This window comes from Anolis carolinensis, unplaced genomic scaffold (genome assembly GCF_035594765.1).
Source record: "Anolis carolinensis isolate JA03-04 unplaced genomic scaffold, rAnoCar3.1.pri scaffold_7, whole genome shotgun sequence".
NCBI classification, from domain to species: domain Eukaryota; kingdom Metazoa; phylum Chordata; class Lepidosauria; order Squamata; family Dactyloidae; genus Anolis; species Anolis carolinensis.
Genome location: NW_026943818.1, coordinates 39220111 through 39242875, shown reverse-complemented (window position 1 = coordinate 39242875; position 22765 = coordinate 39220111). Strand labels below are relative to the sequence as shown.

At 38.8% G+C, this 22765-nt stretch overlaps 2 protein-coding genes across 2 annotated transcripts in view; both read right to left on the bottom strand.

Moving 5' to 3' along the window:
* Positions 1-22765, bottom strand: part of rab3a (RAB3A, member RAS oncogene family) — a 33435-nt gene that overhangs the window by 9617 nt on the left and 1053 nt on the right. Inside the window, exons 2-3 of the mRNA XM_062959984.1 lie at positions 3080-3307; positions 939-1057 (exon numbers count right to left, since the gene is read on the bottom strand). Of these exons, the coding sequence (XP_062816054.1) occupies positions 939-1057; positions 3080-3307 (347 nt within the window). The remainder of the gene's footprint in view (positions 1-938; positions 1058-3079; positions 3308-22765) is intronic.
* On the bottom strand, positions 12361-22623 carry LOC134293125 (NADH-ubiquinone oxidoreductase chain 5-like). Its single transcript, XM_062959681.1, has 2 exons — positions 17087-22623; positions 12361-16937 (listed from the first exon to the last, which is right to left on the bottom strand). Exon 2 carries the CDS (start codon positions 16644-16646, stop codon positions 15390-15392), a length of 1257 nt encoding a protein of 418 aa, XP_062815751.1. The 5' UTR covers positions 16647-16937; positions 17087-22623; the 3' UTR covers positions 12361-15389.

Sequence of the window (22765 nt, the reverse complement as noted above, 5' to 3'; positions counted from 1 at the left end):
CCCTTCTTTTCCTCTTTCTTCCTTTCCTTTCTCTTCCTTCTTTCCCTTCTTTTTCTGCTTTTCTTTCCCTCCTACCTTCTCTCCTTCCCTTATTTTTCTCTTTCCTTCTTTCCTTTTCCTCCCCTACCTTTCTCCTTCCCTTTCCCTTCTTTTTCTTTCTTTCCTTTTCCTTCCTTCACAACCTTTCTCCCTTCCTTCCTTCCTTCCTTTTCCCTCTCATATCTTTCTTTCCTTTCTTTCTTTCTCTTTCTTTCTTTCCCCTCTCATATCTTTCTCCTTCCCTTTCCCTTCTTTTTCTTTCTTTCCTTTCCCTCCCTCTTTCCTTCCCTTCCCTTCACACCTTTTCTCCTTTCTTTTCTTCCTTCCCTTTCCCTTCTTTTCCTTTCTTTCCTTCCCTTCCCTTCACACCTTTTCTCTTTTCTTTTCTTCCTTCCCTTTCCCTTCTTTTCCTCTTTCTTTCCTTTCCCTCCCTTCACAACCTTTCTCCTTTCCTTTCCCTCCCTCTTTCCTTTCCTTCACACCTTTTCTCCTTTCTTTTCTTCCTTCCCTTTCCCTCCTTTTCCTCTTTCTTTCCTTTCCCTCCCTTCACAACCTTTCTCCTTTCCTTTCCCTCCCTCTTTCCTTTCCTTCACACCTTTTCTCCTTTCTTTTCTTCCTTCCCTTTCCCTCCTTTTCCTCTTTCTTTCCTTTCCCTCCCTTCACAACCTTTCTCCTTTCCTTTCCCTCCCTCTTTCCTTTCCTTCACACCTTTTCTCCTTTCTTTTCTACCTTCCCTTTCCCTTTTTTCCCTCTTGCTTTCCCCTCTCATACCTTTCTCTTTCCCTTTCCCTTCTTTTTCTTTCTTTTCTTCCCTTCACACCTTTTCTCCTTTCCTTTCTCTTCCTTCTTTCCCTTCTCTTTTTCTTTCTTTCTTCCCAGATTTCCAAGGGAAGACTCACCAGTCCTGGACGGCGTTGAAGGACTCCTCGTTGGTGATGTCGTACATCAGGATGAAGCCCATGGCGCCCCGGTAGTAGGCGGTGGTGATGGTCCGGTACCGCTCCTGCCCGGCCGTGTCCTGGAAGAGAAAGGCCATTGTTTACCCGTATTGACTCCAATCTTACGCTCACCTTTTAAATGCTGACCATAATCCTGGTCTAAATAGCATTAATAATAATAATAATAATTCTCAAAAGCAAGCTCAATGGAAGCAACACCATCGGGGCCATAAACACCTGGGCCATACCTGTCATAAGATATACTGCTGGAATTATAAATTGGACACAGGCAGAACTGGACAATTTGGACAGAAAAACAAGAAAACTCATGACCATTCATCATTCACTGCACCTTCGCAGTGATGTTGACCGACTATATCTGCCTAGAAGATCAGGGGGCAGAGGACTCCTACAAGTCAAACAAGCAGTCAAAGAAGAAGAACATGCCCTGGCAGAATATGGAAAGCAAAGTGAAGAACCTGCTTTGATTGAAGTCACAAATCAGAAACTCCTCAAAGCACAGCAGACAAAAAACCAGTACAAGAAAACCGCACTACAAACTAGAGCAGAATCAGTACAAGAAAACCGCACTACAAACTAGAGCAGAATCAGTACAAGAAAACCGCACTACAAACTAGAGCAGAATCAGTACAAGAAAACCGCACTACAGAGCAGAATCAGTACAAGAAAACCGCACTACAAACTAGAGCTGACAGCTGGCACAACAAAATACTGCATGGAAAGTTCCTTGACAAAATGGAAGGAAAAGCTGACAAGGAGAAGACCTGGCTCTGGCTCACAAATGGGACCCTGAAGAAGGAGACAGAAGGCCTGATCCTTGCAGCCCAGGAGCAAGACATCAGGACAAAGGCAATTAATAATAATAATAATAATAATAATAATAATAATAGAAGACCTGGCTCTGGCTCACGAATGGGACCCTGAAGAAGGAGACAGAAGGCCTGATCCTTGCAGCCCAGGAGCAAGACATCAGGACAAAGGCAATTCATAATAATAATAATAATAATAATAATAATAATAATAATAATAATAATAGAAGACCTGGCTCTGGCTCACGAATGGGACCCTGAAGAAGGAGACAGAAGGCCTGATCCTTGCAGCCCAGGAGCAAGACATCAGGACAAAGGCCATTCAGGCCAAGATCGAAAAATCAGCTGATGACCCAAAATGCAGACTGTGCAAGGAAACCAATACAGGGCAGTGTAGATCTAGACCAGATAATAATAATAATAATAATAATAATAATAATAATAATAATAATAGCAACGCATCTGATGTACATGGATGACCTGAAGCTGTATGGAAAAACGGAAACTGAAATCCAGTCTCTGACTAACAGTGTCCGAATTTTTAGCACTGATATCAGCATGGAGTTTGGTTTGGACAAATGTTCGACAGTGGCATTGAAGAAGGGAAAAATCATGGAAAGTGAGGGCATAAATATGCCCAATGGCCAAACAATAAAGTGTCACCAGCCAGAGGCCTATAAATATCTGGGCATATTACAGCTGGACAACATCAAGCATGAACATGTGAAGACTGGTCAGCAAAGAATACACACAAAGGGTCAGAAAAATTCTCAAAAGCAAGCTCAATGGAGGCAACACCATCAAGGCCATAAACACCTGGGCCATACCTGTCATAAGATATACTGCTGGCATCATAAACTGGACACAGATGGAACTGGACAATTTGGACAGAAAAACAAGAAAACTCATGACCATTCATCATTCACTGCACCCTCGCAGTGATGTTGACCGGCTATATCTGCCTAGAAGATCAGGGGGCAGAGGACTCTTGCAAGTCAAACAAGCAGTGAAAGAAGAAGAACATGCCCTGGCAGAAGATGGAAAGCAAAGTTATTATTATTATTATTATTATTATTATTATTATTATTATTATTATTATTATTATTATTACTACTACTATTGGGTGGCTATCTGTGTGGGTTGCTTTGATTATGTTTTGGTGCAGAAAGGCAGAAGGTGGTTGGATTAGATGGCCCAAGAAGTCTCCTCCAACCCTCTATTATTTTGATGATGATGATGATGATTGTTATTGTTATTAACATTGAGGCTCACCCAGATCTGGAGCTTGATGCGCTTGTCGTTGCGGTAGATGGTCTTGACTTTGAAGTCGATGCCGACGGTGCTGACGAAGGCCGGGGTGAAGGAGTCGTCGGCGTAGCGGAAGAGGAAGGAGGTCTTGCCCACGCTGCTGTTCCCGATGATCAGGATCTTGAACATGTAGTCGAAGTTCTGGTCGGAGGACTCCTTCTGGCCGTAGCGGGCATCGGTGGCGGAGGCCATCTGCCCCGGGGGAAACGGGAAGACGATGGGATTGGCAGGACCCTCACTCACCTCCACCTGGACCAAGCTTGGCATACAGACACCCCATGACCAACCACGGATGATGGGATTTGCAGTACCCTCACTCACCTCCACCTGGACCAAGCTTGGCACACAGACACCCCATGACCAACCACAGATGATGGGATTTGCAGTACCCTCACTCACCTCCACCTGGACCAAGCTTGGCACACAGACACCCCATGACCAACCACGGATGATGGGATTTGCAGTACCCTCACTCACCTCCACCTGGACCAAACTTGGCACACAGACACCCCATGACCAACCACGGATGATGGGATTTGCAGTACCCTCACTCACCTCCACCTGGACCAAGCTTGGCACACAGACACCCCATGACCAACCACGGATGATGGGATTTGCAGTACCCTCACTCACCTCCACCTGGACCAAACTTGGCACACAGACACCCCATGACCCACTCTACGTCCTGGTACGGTTTGAGGGAGGATGGACCATGAATGATGGGATTTGCAGAACCTTCACTCATTTCCACCTGGACCAAGCTTGGCACACAGACCCCCCATGACCAACCATGGATGATGGGATTGGCAGTACCTTCACTCACCTCCACCTGGACCAAGCTTGGCACACAGACCCCCCATGACCCACTCTACGTCCTGGTACGGTTTGAGGGAGGATGGACCACGGATGATGGGATTTGCAGTACCCTCACTCACCTCCACCTGGACCAAACTTGGCACACAGACTCCCCATGACCCACTCTACGTCCTGGTACGGTTTGAGGGAGGATGGACCATGGATGATGGGATTGGCAGTACCTTCACTCACCTCCACCTGGACCAAGCTTGGCACACAGACCCCCCATGACCCACTCTACATCCTGGTGCGATTTGAGGGAGGATGGACCACGGATGATGGGATTTGTAGTACCCTCACTCACCTCCACCTGGACCAAACTTGGCACACAGACACCCCATGACCCACTCTACGTCCTGGTACAGCATGAGGGAGGATGGACCACGGATGATGGGATTTGCAGTACCCTCACTCACCTCCACCTGGACCAAGCTTGGCACACAGACCCCCCATGACCCACTCTACATCCTGGTGCGATTTGAGGGAGGATGGACCACGGATGATGGGATTTGTAGTACCCTCACTCACCTCCACCTGGACCAAACTTGGCACACAGACACCCCATGACCCACTCTACGTCCTGGTACAGCATGAGGGAGGATGGACCACGGATGATGGGATTTGCAGTACCCTCACTCACCTCCACCTGGACCAAACTTGGCACACAGACACCCCATGACCCACTTTACGTCCTGGTACGGTTTGAGGGAGGATGGACCACGGATGATGGGATTTGTAGTACCTTCACTCACCTCCACCTGGACCAAACTTGGCACACAGACACCCCATGACCCACTCTACGTCCTGGTACAGCATGAGGGAGGATGGACCACGGATGATGGGATATGCAGTACCCTCACTCACCTCCACCTGGACCAAACTTGGCACACAGACTCCCCATGACCCACTCTACGTCCTGGTACAGCATGAGGGAGGATGGACCACGGATGATGGGATTTGCAGTACCCTCACTCACCTCCACCTGGACCAAACTTGGCACACAGACTCCCCATGACCCACTCTACGTCCTGGTACAGCATGAGGGAGGATGGACCACGGATGATGGGATATGCAGTACCCTCACTCACCTCCACCTGGACCAAACTTGGCACACAGACTCCCCATGACCCACTCTACGTCCTGGTACAGCATGAGGGAGGATGGACCACGGATAATGGGATTTGCAGTACCCTCACTCACCTCCACCTGGACCAAACTTGGCACACAGACACCCCATGACCCACTCTACGTCCTGGTACAGCATGAGGGAGGATGGACCACGGATGATGGGATATGCAGTACCCTCACTCACCTCCACCTGGACCAAACTTGGCACACAGACACCCCATGACCCACTCTACGTCCTGGTACAGCATGAGGGAGGATGGACCACGGATGATGGGATTTGCAGTACCCTCACTCACCTCCACCTGGACCAAACTTGGCACACAGACACCCCATGACCCACTCTACGTCCTGGTACAGCATGAGGGAGGATGGACCACGGATGATGGGATTTGCAGTACCCTCACTCACCTCCACCTGGACCAAGCTTGGCACACAGACACCCCATGACCCACTTTACGTCCTGGTACGGTTTGAGGGAGGATGGACCATGGATGATGGGATTTGCAGTGCCTTCACTCACTTCCACGTGGACCAAGCTTGGCACACAGACCTCCCATGACCAACCACAGATGATGGGATTTGTAGTACCTTCACTCACTTCCACCTAAACCAAGCTTGGCACATAGACCTCCCATGACCAACCACGGATGATGGGATTTGTAGTACCTTCACTCACCTCCACCTGGACCAAGCTTGGCACACAGACACCCCATGACCCACTCTACGTCCTGGTACGGTTTGAGGGAGGATGGACCATGGATGATGGGATTTGCAGTACCTTCACTCACTTCCACCTGGACCAAGCTTGGCACACAGACACCCCATGACCCACTCTACGTCCTGGTACGGTTTGAGGGAGGATGGACCATGGATGATGGGATTTGCAGAACCTTCACTCACCTCCACCTGGACCAAACTTGGCACACAGACACCCCATGACCCACTCTACGTCCTGTTACAGCATGAGGGAGGATGGACCATGGATGATGGGATTTGCAGTACCTTCACTCACTTCCACCTGGACCAAGCTTGGCACACAGACACCCCATGACCCACTCTACGTCCTGGTACGGTTTGAGGGAGGATGGACCATGGATGATGGGATTTGCAGTACCTTCACTCACTTCCACCTGGACCAAGCTTGGCACACAGACACCCCATGACCCACTCTACGTCCTGGTACGGTTTGAGGGAGGATGGACCATGGATGATGGGATTTGCAGAACCTTCACTCACCTCCACCTGGACCAAACTTGGCACACAGACACCCCATGACCCACTCTACGTCCTGGTATGGTAGGAGGGAGGATGGACCATGGATGATGGTATTAGCATACCTTTACTTACTTCCAGAGACCACTGCAACCCCCACAAAGGATGGATGGATTTGGAGCAAACTTGCCACAGATGATGGGACTTGCAGTACCTTCACTCTCTTCCTGAGAACACTACGACCCCCACGAATGACAGAACTGGACCAAGCTTGGCACAAAGACCGCCCCCCCATGACCCACTCTACATCCTAGTATGGTTTGAGGGAGAATGGACCACGGATGATGGGACTTGCAGTCCCTTCACTCACTTCCTGAGACCACTGCGACCCTCACGCATGACACACCTGGACCAAACTTGGCACACAGACCCCCCATGACCCACATTACATCCTGGAACGGTATGAGGGAGGATAGACCACGGATGATGGGATTTGCAGTACCTTCACTCACTTCCAGAAACCACTGTGACCCCCTCGAAGGACAGATCTGGACCAAACTTGCCACGGATGATGGGACTTGCAGTACCTTCACTCACTTCCTGAGAACACTACGACCCCCATGAATGACAGACCTGGACCAAGCTTGGCACAAAGACCCCCCATGATCCACTCTACGTCCTGGTATGGATCAGGGGAGGATGGGATTTTCCGTGCCTTGTCAAAGGCTTTCATGGCCGGGATCACAGGGTTGTTGTATGTATTCCGGGCTGTGTGGCCATGTTCCAGAAGTATTCTCTCCTGACATTTCGCCCACATCTATGGCAGGCATCCTCAGAGGTTGTGAGGAATATATCTCCATGTCCCAGAAGCATTCTCTCCTGACGTTTCGCCCACATCTATGGCAGGCATCCTCAGAGGTTGTGAGGAATAGATCTCCATGTTCCAGAAGCATTCTCTCCTGACATTTCGCCCACATCTATGGCAGGCATCCTCAGAGGTTGTGAGGAATAGATCTCCATGTCCCAGAAGCATTCTCTCCTGACGTTTCGCCCACATCTATGGCAGGCATCCTCAGAGGTTGTGAGCCATAGATGTGGGCGAAACGTCAGGAGAGAATACTTCTGGAACATACAGCCCGGAATACATACATCAACCCCATTTTCCGTGCCTTCACTCGATTCGGCTCCCACAGAGCACTGCAACCCACACATATGACGGACTTGGACCAAACGTATGGGGGGAAATTGCCCTTGATTTATGAGAGTTATAGTTCACTTGCATCCAGAGAAACTGTGACCCCAACTGACAATGGTCCAGGACCAAACTTGGCACACAGAAGCCACATGACTTTAGGGGATTGTGGGAACGGACCTTGATTTTGGGAGTTGTAGTTCACCCTTATCCAAAAAGCACTGAACCCAGTCAATGAGGAATCTGGACCAAACTTGGCACAGAGACCCAACATGACCAACTGAGAATACTGGCAGGGTTTGAGGGTGATTTGTCAGGGTATTGTGTATTGTGAAATGTTAAATCAATCTAGGTTATTAGAAATGCCTTATGTGTTAGTTTTTCGGCAAGGCATTTCAGCAGTTGTGGAGTTAATGAGAGTCTGCTATGATTGACGCATCACAGGACCAATGGGGTCAAGTTTGTTTTGACCGGGACTTTCTTTCTTGTTCCTGTGGAATGCAGAGGAGTTTCCTGAGCAGAAGAGCAGTGTGCTGCGTGTGCATGAGTCGCTTCGGCAAGAGCACTCATGGAGAGAAGGACTGATTTGCTCTGTTTGTATATAGTCATGTAAATAAAGATTGATTGCCGTTGGATTTCCAACCGATCCCTCGACTGCTGGAGTGTGTTTGTCCAGTGCTGTTTTTCCACACCGGGAGACAGTCTGGAGAGAAGGAGGTGAAGACCGGGATGGTGAATTTTTGGATTACACTCTGCTACCCATCATCCCCTGACATGATTGTCCTGGGAATCTGGGAGTTATAGTTCACCGAACCCAGCCAAGGATGGATCTGGACTAAACTTCAGTGATATTACCTAACATCCCAAAACAAACAATGCCTTTTTCAAATCAGCCGGGCATCGTCGGGCACCAAAACTAGTCTATCTATATCTATATATATAATCAAAGTGAATGTTTGTATGTGCCAGCTTTCTGATTGGCCGGGCGGAATATGTGCCAGCTTTCTGATTGGCCGCCACTTTCACAGGCCACTGTGACCGCCAGGAATGACGGACCTGGACCAAACTTGCCACACATAACCCCTATGACCCATTGTACGTCCTGGTGCCGTTTGGGGATGATGGGCCACACAGGATGGGATTTGCAGTACTTTCGAATGCTACATCTCCCACAGAACACTACGTCGCCCACCAGTGACAGAACTCGACCAAACTTGGAACACAGAACCCCCATGAACCCCTTTCCGTCCTGAGGCAGATTGGGGGAGGATGGACCAAGGATGATGGGACTTCCAGTACCGTCACTAATTTCTTGAGATCACTGCCACTGCCACGAATCACAGAACTGAACCAAACTTGCCACACATATCCCAAATGACACACTTTACATGCTACACCAGTTTGGGGGAGAATGGACCAAGCATTATGGGCTTTACAGTACTTTCAAACATTTTCTCTCCAACAGACCACTATTACTCTTAACTAATGACGGATCAGGACCAAACTTGGCACATATAGCCCCCATAATGCACCTTACACCCTGGTGCCATTTGGGGGAGGATGGAGCATGGATTATGGGATTGGCAGTACTTTCACATGCTTCAAATCTTAACAGACCACTGCGATACACAGCAGTGACAGAACTGGACCAAACTTGGCACACACAACCTCCATCACCCCCTTTACGTTCTGGTGCAGACTGGGGACGGACATACCTAGGATGATGGAACTTGCAATACCTTCACTCACTTACTGAAACCACTACAACCCACACCACTGACTAATAAACACCAAACATGGCACACATACCCCCCATCACCCACTTTATGTCCTCCTGCAGTTTAGGGGCCAATGGACCATGGATGATGGGATTTATAATACCTTCACTCACTTTGTTAGACTACTGCAATCCATAACAATGACTGATAAAGCCCAAATTTGCCACAAAGACCCCCTATGACCCACTCTACATCCTGGCACGGTTTGCAAGTGTTTAATGGTAGAGTCTCACTTATCCAACATTCGCTTATCCAACATTCTGGATTATCCAACGCATTTTTGTAGTCAATGTTTTCAATACATCGTGATATTTTGGTGCTAAATTCGTAAATACAGTAATTACTACATAGCATTACTGCGTATTGAACTACTTTTCTGCCAAATTTGTTGTATACCCTGATGTTTTGATGCTTAATTTGTAAAATTATAACCTAATTTGACGTTGAATAGGCTTTTCCTTAATGTCTCCTTATTATCCAACATATTCGCTTATCCAACATTCTACCGGCCCGTTTATGTTGGATAAGTGAGACTCTACTATACTTCCATATGGGAGTTGTAGTTCACCCGCACCCACTCAACCCGACCGACACTGGATATAGACTAAACTTACAACACAGCCAAACAATGCCTTTCTCAAATTACCCGGGCACCGCCGGGTCCCCAAGCTAGTATCTAATAAAAGTAAACAACCAAAGCAAACCCCAGAACGGGGCTGGACTAGATGGCCTCTGGGGTTCCCCTCCGGCTGTAGGATTCCTAATAGGGGCCCGACATCAGCCTTGTTTGCCCTGGACGGATAACACAACAAATAAATGCAATTTACATGCGTCAGGACCCTCCATTTTCTGCGTATTTGGCTTTTCCAAAAAGGCAGGGGTAAGCAGGTTTCTAAACCGCAGAGAAAGACAATTAAGCTAATTGAGCAGATCAGCTCTTCGCTGCCGACAGCTTGAACCCGAAACGGGTTTTCATATGTCTTTTCAATCTATGGCTTTTCATGATCCTATTATTATTATTATTTATTTATTTATATCCCGTTTTTTTCTCTCCACAAGGAGACTCAAAAAAGCTATGTATCGATTATTAGTATTAGAATGTATTATTATTACCATTATTATTATTATTATTATTATTATTTACCCCGCTTCTTCTCCCCACCAGGAGACTCAAAACAGCTATGTATAGATTATTAGTATTGGAATGTATTATTATTATCATTATCATTATTATTATTATTAACCCCGCTTCTTCTCCCCACCAGGAGACTCAAAACAGCTATGTATCGATTATTAGTATTGGAATGTATTATTACCATTATTATTATTATTATTATTATTATTATTATTATTATTATTTACCCCGCTTCTTCTCCCCACCAGGAGACTCAAAACAGCTATGTATAGATTATTAGTATTGGAATGTATTATTATTATCATTATTATTATTATTATTATTATTATTATTATTATTATTTACCCCACTTCTTCTCCCCACCAGGAGACACAAAACAGCTATGTATAGATTATTAGTATTGGAATGTATTATTATTATCATTATTATTATTATTATTATTATTATTATTAACCCCGCTTCTTCTCCCCACCAGGAGACTCAAAACAGCTATGTATCGATTATTAGTATTGGAATGTATTATTATTATTATTATTATTATTATTATTATTATTATTATTATTATTATTATTTACCCCGCTTCTTCTCCCCACCAGGAGACTCAAAACAGCTATGTATAGATTATTAGTATTGGAATGTATTATTATTACCATTATTATTATTATTATTATTATTATTATTATTATTATTATTATTATTTACCCCACTTCTTCTCCCCACCAGGAGACTCAAAACAGCTATGTATAGATTATTAGTATTAGAATGTATTATTACCATTATTATTATTATTATTATTATTATTATTATTATTATTATTATTAACCCCGCTTCTTCTCCCCACCAGGAGACTCAAAACAGCTATGTATCGATTATTAGTATTAACAACTCACAGCCAACCAGGATCTTTAGACCCACTTCTTAAAGTGTATAAAGCGAAGGTTACCCCCATGCTTTTATATGGAGCTGAAGTTTGGGGTCTAAACCAGGTACCATTATTAGAGCAATCACAATCACAGCACCTGCGAAGTTTTCTAGGAGTAGACAGGACGACCCCAGCTGCTGCAGTAAGAGCGGAACTGGGAGTATACACAGTTGATGGCTTATCTAAAATCAGGGCCTACAACTACTGGATAAAATTGATTGCCATGGCAAATGATAGACTGCCAAAACTGTGCCTGTTAGAGCAGATAGAAAATCAACATCAGTCCTCTTGGCTAGTTCATCTGACAAAATACATTAGTAGTTGTGGACTTCCGATTCGGTATCCAAATCTCTTAGAAGAACTAGACCCAAAAATAGTGGCTCAACGAGTCCTGGATATAGAAGGCCAAAAAGACATTGCTACCCTGAGTAAAGCTGGCTCATTGAAATGGTTAAGCCGTTTTAAACATACTTTCCAAACAGCCAGGTATCTAAAGACAGAAATGCCTAAACATCTCAGGAGGGTATTTACCAGAGCCCGTTTTGAGCAGCTGGATACGATGGTCAAACACGGAAGGTTTAATCATGTTCCATACAACGAACGATTTTGTATTTGTGGAGCATCAGAGGTGGAGGATATTGCACATGTTTTGTTCAGCTGTGAATTGTATAAGAAAGAGAGACACCAATGCCTCGGGCCATACATTATTCACAAAACACACTGGGACCCACATATTAAAATTTCATTTTTGTTGGCCGGCCAGAATCCTAAAATAACACACAAAACAGCCCTTTTCCTATTCAAAGCCACACAACTGAGAATTGCATATCTGGAATCAATTGGGGTAAACTGTGCAGGTGATGCAGATATTTGACCTGAACGGGGTCTTGTTAACAGCTTGTTTATTTTAACTTCTTTTTTTACCGCGGGTTGTATGTTGTATGTTGTATGTATGTCTATGTGTTAAATGTTTTGATACGGCCGATGGGCTAATCAATAAAACGTGAATGGATTATTAGTATTAGAATGTATTATTATTACCATTATTATTATTATTATTATTATTATTATTATTATTATTAATATTTACCCCGCTTCTTCTCCCCACCAGGAGACTCAAAACAGCTATGTATCGATTATTAGTATTAGAATGTATTATTATTACCATTATTATTATTATTATTATTATTATTATTATTATTATTATTATTATTTACCCCGCTTCTTCTCCCCACCAGGAGACTCAAAACAGCTATGTATCGATTATTAGTATTAGAATGTATTATTATTACCATTATTATTATTATTATTATTATTATTATTATTATTATTATTATTTACCCCACTTCTTCTCCCCACCAGGAGACTCAAAACAGCTATGTATAGATTATTAGTATTAGAATGTATTATTACCATTATTATTAATATTATTATTATTATTATTATTATTTACCCCGCTTCTTCTCCCTACCAGGAGACTCAGAACAGCTATGTATACATTATTAGTATTGGAATGTATTATTATTACCATTATTATTATTATTATTATTATTATTATTATTATTATTATTATTATTTACCCTGCTTCTTCTCCCCACCAGAAGACTCAAAACAGCTATGTATAGATTATTAGTATTGGAATGTATTATTATTACCATTATTATTATCATTATTGTTGTTGTTGTGTTTACTCCGTCCTTTCTCGCCACTAGGAAACTCAAAGCAGTTATGTATTGATTATTAGTATTGGAATGTATTATTATTACCATTATTATTACCATTATTATTATTATCATCATCATCATTATTGTTGTTGTTGTGTTTACACCATCCTTTCTCGCCACCAGGAAACTCAAAACAGCTATGTATCGATTATTAGTATTAGAATGTATTATTACCATTATTATTATTATTATTATTATTATTATTATTATTATTATTATTATTATTTACCCTGCTTCTTCTCCCCACCAGAAGACTCAAAACAGCTATGTATAGATTATTAGTATTGGAATGTATTATTATTACCATTATTATTATCATTATTGTTGTTGTTGTGTTTACTCCATCCTTTCTCGCCACCAGGAAACTCAAAGCAGCTATGTATTGATTATGAGTATTGGAATGTATTATTATTACCATTATTATTATTACCATTATTATCATCATCATTATTATTGTTGTTGTGTTTACTCCGTCCTTTCTCACCACCAGGAAACTCAAAGCAACTATGTATTGATTATTAGTATTGGAATGTATTATTATTACCATTATTATTACCATTATTATTATTATTGTTATTATTATTATTACCATTATTATTATTATTATTTACCCCGCTTCTTCTCCCCACCAGGAGACTCAAAACAGCTATGTATACATTATTAGTATTGGAATGTATTATTATTACCATTATTATTATTATTATTATTATTATTATTATTATTATTATTATTATTATTGTTTTTACTCCGTCTTTTCTCGCCACCAGGAAACTCAAAGCAGCTATGTATTGATTATGAGTATTGGAATGTATTATTATTACCATTATTATTATCATCATCATCATCATTATCATGTTTACATTTTCTCTCCCACCAGGAGACTCAATGCGGCTATGTATTTTTATTATTATTATTATTATTATTATTATTATTATTATTATTATTATTATGTTTACCCTGTATTTTCTCTCCACCAGGACACTCAAAGCTGCTATGTATAAATTATTGTATTATTATTGTTGTTGTTGTTATTTTATTATGACACAGCAAACAAAATAGACATGCTGGATTTCGTATTATTATTATTATTATTATTATTATTATTATTATTATTATTATTATTATTATTATGTTTACCCTGTATTTTCTCTCCACCAGGACACTCAAAGCTGCTATGTATAAATTATTGTATTATTATTGTTGTTATTATTATTATTTTATTATGACACAGCAAACAAAATAGACATGCTGGATTTCGTATTATTATTATTATTATTATTATTATTATTATTATTATTATTATTATTATGTTTACCCTGTATTTTCTCTCCACCAGGACACTCAAAGCTGCTATGTATAAATTATTGTATTATTATTGTTGTTATTATTATTATTTTATTATGACACAGCAAACAAAATAGACATGCTGGATTTCGTATTATTATTATTATTATTATTATTATTATTATTATTATTATGTTTACCCTGTATTTTCTCTCCACCAGGACACTCAAAGCTGCTATGTATAAATTATTGTATTATTATTGTTGTTGTTGTTATTTTATTATGACACAGCAAACAAAATAGACATGCTGGATTTCGTATTATTATTATTATTATTATTATTATTATTATTATTATTATGTTTACCCTGTATTTTCTCTCCACCAGGACACTCAAAGCTGCTATGTATAAATTATTGTATTATTATTGTTGTTGTTATTATTATTTTATTATGACACAGCAAACAAAATAGACATGCTGGATTTCGTATTATTATTATTATTATTATTATCATTATCATTATTATTTTACCCCGTTTTTTCTCTCCACCGGGAGACTCAAAGCAGCTATGTATCGATAATTAGTATCAGAATGTATTATTTACCATTATTATTATTATTATTATTATTATTATTATTATTATTATTATTATATGGTTTGGGTCCCTTTGCCTCCTGTAGCTTTTAGGGAACTCTCCAAGGTCCTGAAGTTGAGTTGCTGATCAATTCCCCTGCTTTGTGGGCGGGGTCATGCAAATTCCGCACGATGGAGTCAGAAACACTGGGATGTCTGTGGTGGAGGAAAAACAGAAAACCTAGGATGACATTGTCCCCAAATGAGTGGTGGGCACTGTGGTGTTTGTGGGGGACATTGGAAGGCTCTTGGAGATGTTTACGTTGCTCGCCATAACCTGCAATGTCATTGGAAGGAGGACCACTAGTGTCTCATGAGTAGTGGGATCTATCACTATTTGTGGGAGTGGGAGCTTGTCTGTGTAAGTGGACACCCCAGCCACACACATACAATACTGTAATGTTTCCATTTTTATTGTGTGTATAAATAATAATAATAATAATAATAATAATAGTAATAATAATGATAATCATCCGAAAATACATCACACAGTCCTAGACACTTGGGAAGTGTTCGACTTGTGATTTTGTGATACGACATCCAGCCTATAGATCTCGTTTGCTGTGTCATACAATAAAATAATGATAATAATAATGCTGTGAAATAGTAAAAATAATAATGCTGTGAAATAGTAATAATAATGCTGTAAAATAATAACAATGCTGTGAAATAATAATAATGCTGTGAAATAATAATAATGCTGTGAAATAATAATAATGCTGTGAAATAATAATAATAATAGTAGCAGTAGTAGTAAAAAAAATAATGCTGTGAAATAATAATAATGCAATGAAATAATAATAATAATAATGCTGTGAAATAATAATAATGCAGTGAAATAATAATAATGCAGTGAAATAATAATAATAATGCAGTGAAATAATAATAATAATAATAACAAAGTGAAATAATAATAGCAGTGAAATAATAATAATGCTGTGAAATAATAATAATGCAGTGAAATAATAATAATGCTGTGAAATAATAATAATAATGCAGTGAAATAATAATAATAATGCTTTGAAATAATAATAATAATGCTGTAAAATAATAACAATGCTGTGAAATAATAATAATAATAACGCTGTGAAATAATAATGCTGTGAAATAATAATAATAATGCTGTGAAATAATAATAATAATGCTGTGAAATAATAATAATAATAATAATGAAATAATAATAATGCTCTGAAGTAATAATAATAATGCTCTGAAGTAATAATAATAATGCAGTGAAATAATAATAATAATAATAATAATGCAGTGAAATAATAATAATACTGCTGTGAAATAATAATGCTGTGAAATAATAATAATAATGCTGTGAAATAATAATGCAGTGAAATAATAATAATAATAATAATAACAATAAAAACAAGCTGGGTTATGGCTCATCAATAAATTTACTCCGGTTGCTCCTGACACGAAAATAAATAAATAAATAAATTTACTACTACCATAATAATAATAATAATAATAATAACCATGAGTATCTAGGATTCCTGAGGAATGGAGGCCTGCTCTGCAATGGGGTTGGTCTGGATGCCCTTTGGGGATCCCTTTGGATCTTGGATCCAGTGAAATCCTGCCCGGAACCCATTGCGAAAGACGCAAAGGAAGCAAAACAAACCGGCTTACATAATACGGACAGGGATGCTTCATCGACATAACAAGGTTCCTGGAGAACACAATCCAATCCCTCCTGACAGATGGCCAGCCAGCCTCATAGCTTCATGGGGAAATAGGGCTATTGCATAATAATAATAATAATAATAATAATAATAACAATAATAACCTTAGTGTTGGAAGGGACCCAAGGGAACATCCAATCCAACCCCGTTCTCAAACAACACAATCCGATCCCTCCTGACAGATGGCCATCCAGCCTCATAGCTTCATGGGGAAATAGGGCTATTGCATAATAATAATAATAATAATAATAATAATAACAATAATAACCTAAGCGTTGGAAGGGACCCAAGGGAACATCCAATACAACCCCATTCCTGCATGACACAATCCAATCCCTCCTGACAGATGGCCATCCAGCCTCATAGCTTCATGGGGAAATAGGGCTATCGCATAATAATAACAACAACAACAACAACAACAACAATAACCTTAGTGTTGGAAGGGACCCAAGGGAACATCCAATCCAAGCCCATTCTAGCATGACACAATCCAATCCCTCCTGACAGATGGCCAGCAGCTTCATAGCTTCATGGGGAAATAGAGCAATAGTATCCAAATTATTATTATTATTATTATTATTATTATTATTATTATTATTATTTTGTTATGACACAGCAAACAATCCAGCATGTCTGTCTTATTTGCTGTGTCATAATAAAATAATAATAATAATAATAATCCAGACTTATAGCTTCATGGGGAAATTAGGCTATAGTATCCTCATAATAATAATAATAATAATAGTAATAATAATAATCATCATCATCATCCTAGTGTTGGAAGGAACCCCAAAGACCATCCAAACCATTGACATCATCCGATCCCTCCCGACAGATGGCCATCCAGCCTCATAGACTCATCGCTTCATGAAGAAATAGGGCTATAATATCCTAATATTAATAATAATAATAATAATAATCATCATCATCATCATCCTAGTGTTGGAAGGAACCCCAAAGACCATCCAAACCATTGACATCATCTGAACCCTCCTGACAGATGGACATCCAGCCTCATAGACTCATAGCTTCATGGAAAAATAGGGCTATAGTATGCCAACAATAATAATAACAATAAGTGTTAGAAGGGACCGCAATCCAACCTTCAATCAAGCAGAAAGACCCAATCCGATCCCTCCCGACAGATGGCCATCCAGCCTCATAGACTTATAGCTTCATTTAGAAACAGGGCTATAGTATGCTAATAATAATAATAATAATAATAATAATGATGTCTTGGAAGGGACTGCAATCCAACCTTCAGTCGGGCAGGAAGACCCAATCCGATCCCTCCCAACAGATGGCCACCCAGCCTCATAGACTCATAGCTTCATGCAGAAACAGGGCTATAGTATGCTTATTATTATTATTATTATTATTATTATTATTATTATTATCATTATTATAGTGTTGGAAGGGACCGCAATCCAACCTTCAGTCGGGCAGAAAGACCCAATCCGATCCCTCCCGACAGATGGCCACCCAGCCTCATAGACTCATAGCTTCATGGAGAAACAGGGCTATAGTATGCTAATAAGAATAATACAGTAATAATAATAATAATAATAATAATAATAGTGTGGAAGGGACCACAATCCAACTTTCAATCGAGCAGAAAGACCCAATCTGATCCCTCCCGACAGATGGCCACCCAGCCTCATAGACTCATAGCTTCATGGAGAAACAGGGCTATAGTATGCTAATAAGAATAATACAGTAATAATAATAATAATAATAATAATAATAATAGTGTGGAAGGGACCACAATCCAACTTTCAATCGAGCAGAAAGACCCAATCTGATCCCTCCCGACAGATGGCCACCCAGCCTCATAGACTCATAGCTTCATGGAGAAACAGGGCTATAGTATAGTAATAATAATAATAATAATAATAATAATAATAATAATAATAATAATGGTGTTGGAATGGACTGCAATCCAACTTTCAATCGAGCAGAAAGACCCAATCTGATACCTCCCGACAGATGGCCACCCAGCCTCATAGACTCATAGCTTCATGGAGAAACAGGGCTATAGTATGCTAATAAGAATAATACAGTAATAATAATAATAATAATAATAATAGTGTGGAAGGGACCACAATCCAACTTTCAATCGAGCAGAAAGACCCAATCTGATCCCTCCCGACAGATGGCCATCCAGCCTCATAGCTTCATGGAGAAACAGGGCTATAGTATAGTAATAATAATAATAATAGTGTTGGAATGGACTGCAATCCAACTTTCAATCGAGCAGAAAGATCCAATCTGATCCCTCCCGACAGATGGCCATCCAGCCTCATAGACTCATAGCTTCATGGAGAAACAGGGCTATAGTATAGTAATAATAATAATAATAATAATAATAATAATGGTAGCTTCATGGAGAAATAGGACTATAATATGCTAATAATAATAATAATAATAATAATAATAGTGTTGGAAGGGACCGCAATCCAACCTTCAGTCGGGCAGGAAGAGCCAATCTGATCCCTCCCGACAGATGGCCACCCAGCCTCATAGACTCATAGCTTCATGGAGAAACAGGGCTATAGTATGCTAATAATAATAATAATAATAATAATAATGGTAGCTTCATGGAGAAATAGGACTATAATATGCTAATAATAATAATAATAATAGTGTTGGAAGGGACCGCAATCCAACCTTCAGTCGGGCAGGAAGAGCCAATCTGATCCCTCCCGACAGATGGCCATCCAGCCTCATAGACTCATAGCTTCATGGAGAAACAGGGCTATAGTATAGTAATAATAATAATAATAGTGTGGAAGGGACCACAATCCAACTTTCAATCGAGCAGAAAGACCCAATCTGATCCCTCCCGACAGATGGCCATCCAGCCTCATAGCTTCATGGAGAAACAGGGCTATAGTATAGTAATAATAATATAGTATGCTAATAATAATAATAATAATAATAATGGTAGCTTCATGGAGAAATAGGAATATAATATGCTAATAATAATAATAATAATAATAATAATAGTGTTGGAAGGGACCGCAATCCAACCTTCAGTCGGGCAGGAAGAGCCAATCTGATCCCTCCCGACAGATGGCCACCCAGCCTCATAGACTCATAGCTTCATGGAGAAACAGGGCTATAGTATGCTAATAATAATAATAATAATAATAATAATAATAATAATAGTGTGGAAGGGACCACAATCCAACTTTCAATCGAGCAGAAAAACCCAATCTGATCCCTCCCGACAGATGGCCACCCAGCCTCATAGACTCATAGCTTCATGGAGAAACAGGGCTATAGTATGCTAATAATAATAATAATAATGGTAGCTTCATGGAGAAATAGGACTATAATATGCTAATAATAATAATGATGATGATGATAGTGTTGGAAGGGACCGCAATCCAACCTTCAGTCGGGCAGGAAGACCCAATCTGATCCCTCCCGACAGATGGCCACCCAGCCTCATAGACTCATAGCTTCATGGAGAAACAGGGCTATAGTATGCTAATAATAATAATAATAATAATAATAATGGTAGCTTCATGGAGAAATAGGACTATAATATGCTAATAATAATAATAATAATAATAATAATAATAGTGTTGGAAGGGACCGCAATCCAACCTTCAGTCGGGCAGGAAGAGCCAATCCGATCCCTCCCGACAGATGGCCACCCAGCTTCTGCTTCAAAGTGACATTTGGGGCTTTGTATTATTATGATTGTGTGTTTGAGCGGCGGCATACGGGGCCGCTCCATCCATACGGCAATCGGCCCGGTTGCCCCGGGCGACCATCCATCATTCATAGCCGTGTCGCCTGACAGCGCGTTGCCGTCGTCGTCGACATACGGGCCGCCGAGCCCCGAATCCGATATTCGCCGAGGGCGAAAGAAAAAGGCCCTCCAAGATGGAGGCGGGCGCGAGCAAACGCTTGCATCGCATCGTGATGCCCTGATCCATCGCAAATCCTCCCGTTTGGCTTGGAAAAACACAACAAGCCTGCATCCTTTGGGCCCCAAAAGTGATGGGCGCCTCCCTCCCTGTCAATCAAAGCAGCCCGTTCGCATCCAAGCGACACGAAGAGGCCTATAAGGACATCTCAAAGGGGGGGGGGGGGGGGAGAAAATAATTTAATTTTAATCGTTCTTCTATTTTTACCATTTTTATTATTATTTTCCTATTTTTGCCTTTTTTCCTATTTTACCTTTTACTCTTTTAATTATATTTTTACAATTTTTTTATTTTTACATTTTTTTCATTTCTTTCTATTTTTCAGTAGTTCCTTATTGTTACCCATTTTATTGTTCTCATGATTTACAATTCCTTATTATTTCACCATTTTTATTATTTTTCTATTTTACCTTTTACTGTTTTTATTATATTTTTACAATTTTTTTAACAAAAATTACAATTTTTTATTTTTTACATTTTTTTCATTTCTTTCTATTTTCCAGTAGTTTCTTATGACACCCATTTTATTGCTGTCATGGTTTACAATTCGTTATTATTTCACCATTTTTATTATTTTTCTATTTTACCTTTAATTGTTTATATATATTTTACCACTCTTTATTATTTTTCTTTTATCCATTTTATTGTTTTTCTTATGTTTACATTTTTTATTATTCCTCCATTTTTATTATTTTTCTATTTTACCTTTTATTGTTTTTCTATTTTTACCACTCTTTATTATTTTTCTTTTATCCATTTTATTATTTTTCTTATGTTTACATTATTCCTCCATTTTTATTATTTTTCTATTTTTACTTTTTTTAACCTTTTCAGTATTTTTTTTTTATAATTATGTGTATTTTTTCACAAGTTTTATTTTCCTTTGTTATTATTTCCCTATTTTTACCATTTTATTATTGTTCTATTTTACCCTTTTGATTGCTTTTTATTATAGTTTGACAATTTTTATTTTTAAGAATTTTTATTATTATTATTTTTCTATATTTCTTTATTATTTTTACAATTTTGCTATACATATATATAAATACACACACACACATTTTTCTATTTCTATTATTTTTCTGTTTTCCCCTTTTTATTATATTTTAACAATTTTTATTTTATGATTTTTATTATCTTTAGATTTTTACTATTTAATTAATTAATTTTTACAATTTTGCACACACACACTTTTCTATTTCTATTATTTTTCTAATTTTACTAAATTTCTAATTTTCTAAATTAATTTTTAAAGTTTCTAATGTTTTATTGTTTTGTATCATATTTTCACAATTTTTATTTTACCATTTTTTATTTTTATTATTTTTCTATTTTTGACATTTTATTACTTATTACATATATACATATATATATATATATATACACACAATTTTTTCTATATCTATTATTTTCCTTTTACCCTTTCTATTGCTTTGTATTATATTTTCACAATTTTTTATTTTCCCCCATTTCTATTATTTCCTATTTTTACAATTTCTAATATTATTTTCTCTTTTTCCCATTTCTATTATTTTCTCTTTTAACCACTATTATTATTTCCCTATATTTACCATTTCTCTTATTATTTTCTTTTTACCATTTCCATTCTTTTCCTCTTTTTACCATTTCTATGATTATTTTTAGTTCTTACCATTTCTATTAGTTTCCTATTCTGACCATATTTTATTTTCCTTTTTTTACTTTTTATTCTTACCATTTCTATTCTTTTCCTCTTTTTACCATTTCTATCATTATTCTTACCGTGTCTATGCTTAGTTTCCTATTTTGACCATCTTTTATTTTCCTTTCTTTTTTAACTTTTTATTCTTATTTTTACCATTTCTATTATTTTCCTATTTTACCAATATGATTATTTTACCATTTTTATTATTTATTATTATTTTTACAATTCTGCATTATATATATGCATTTATATATATATACATAAAAAATAGAATTATATATATATATAGCATATATATATAATGCATATATATATATAAATATATGCTTTATATATATATATATATACACACACAATTCTGCATTATATATATATATATATATATGCATTATATATATATACACAATTCTGCATTATATATATATGCTATATATATATATATAATTCTATTTTTTATGTATAGAAATGTCGCAA

What these genes read in the sequence shown, in the direction of transcription:
- LOC134293125 (XM_062959681.1), bottom strand. Translation starts at nt 16,646, where the DNA reads ATGTCGATGAAGCATCCCTGTCCGTATTATGTAAGCCGGTTTGTTTTG.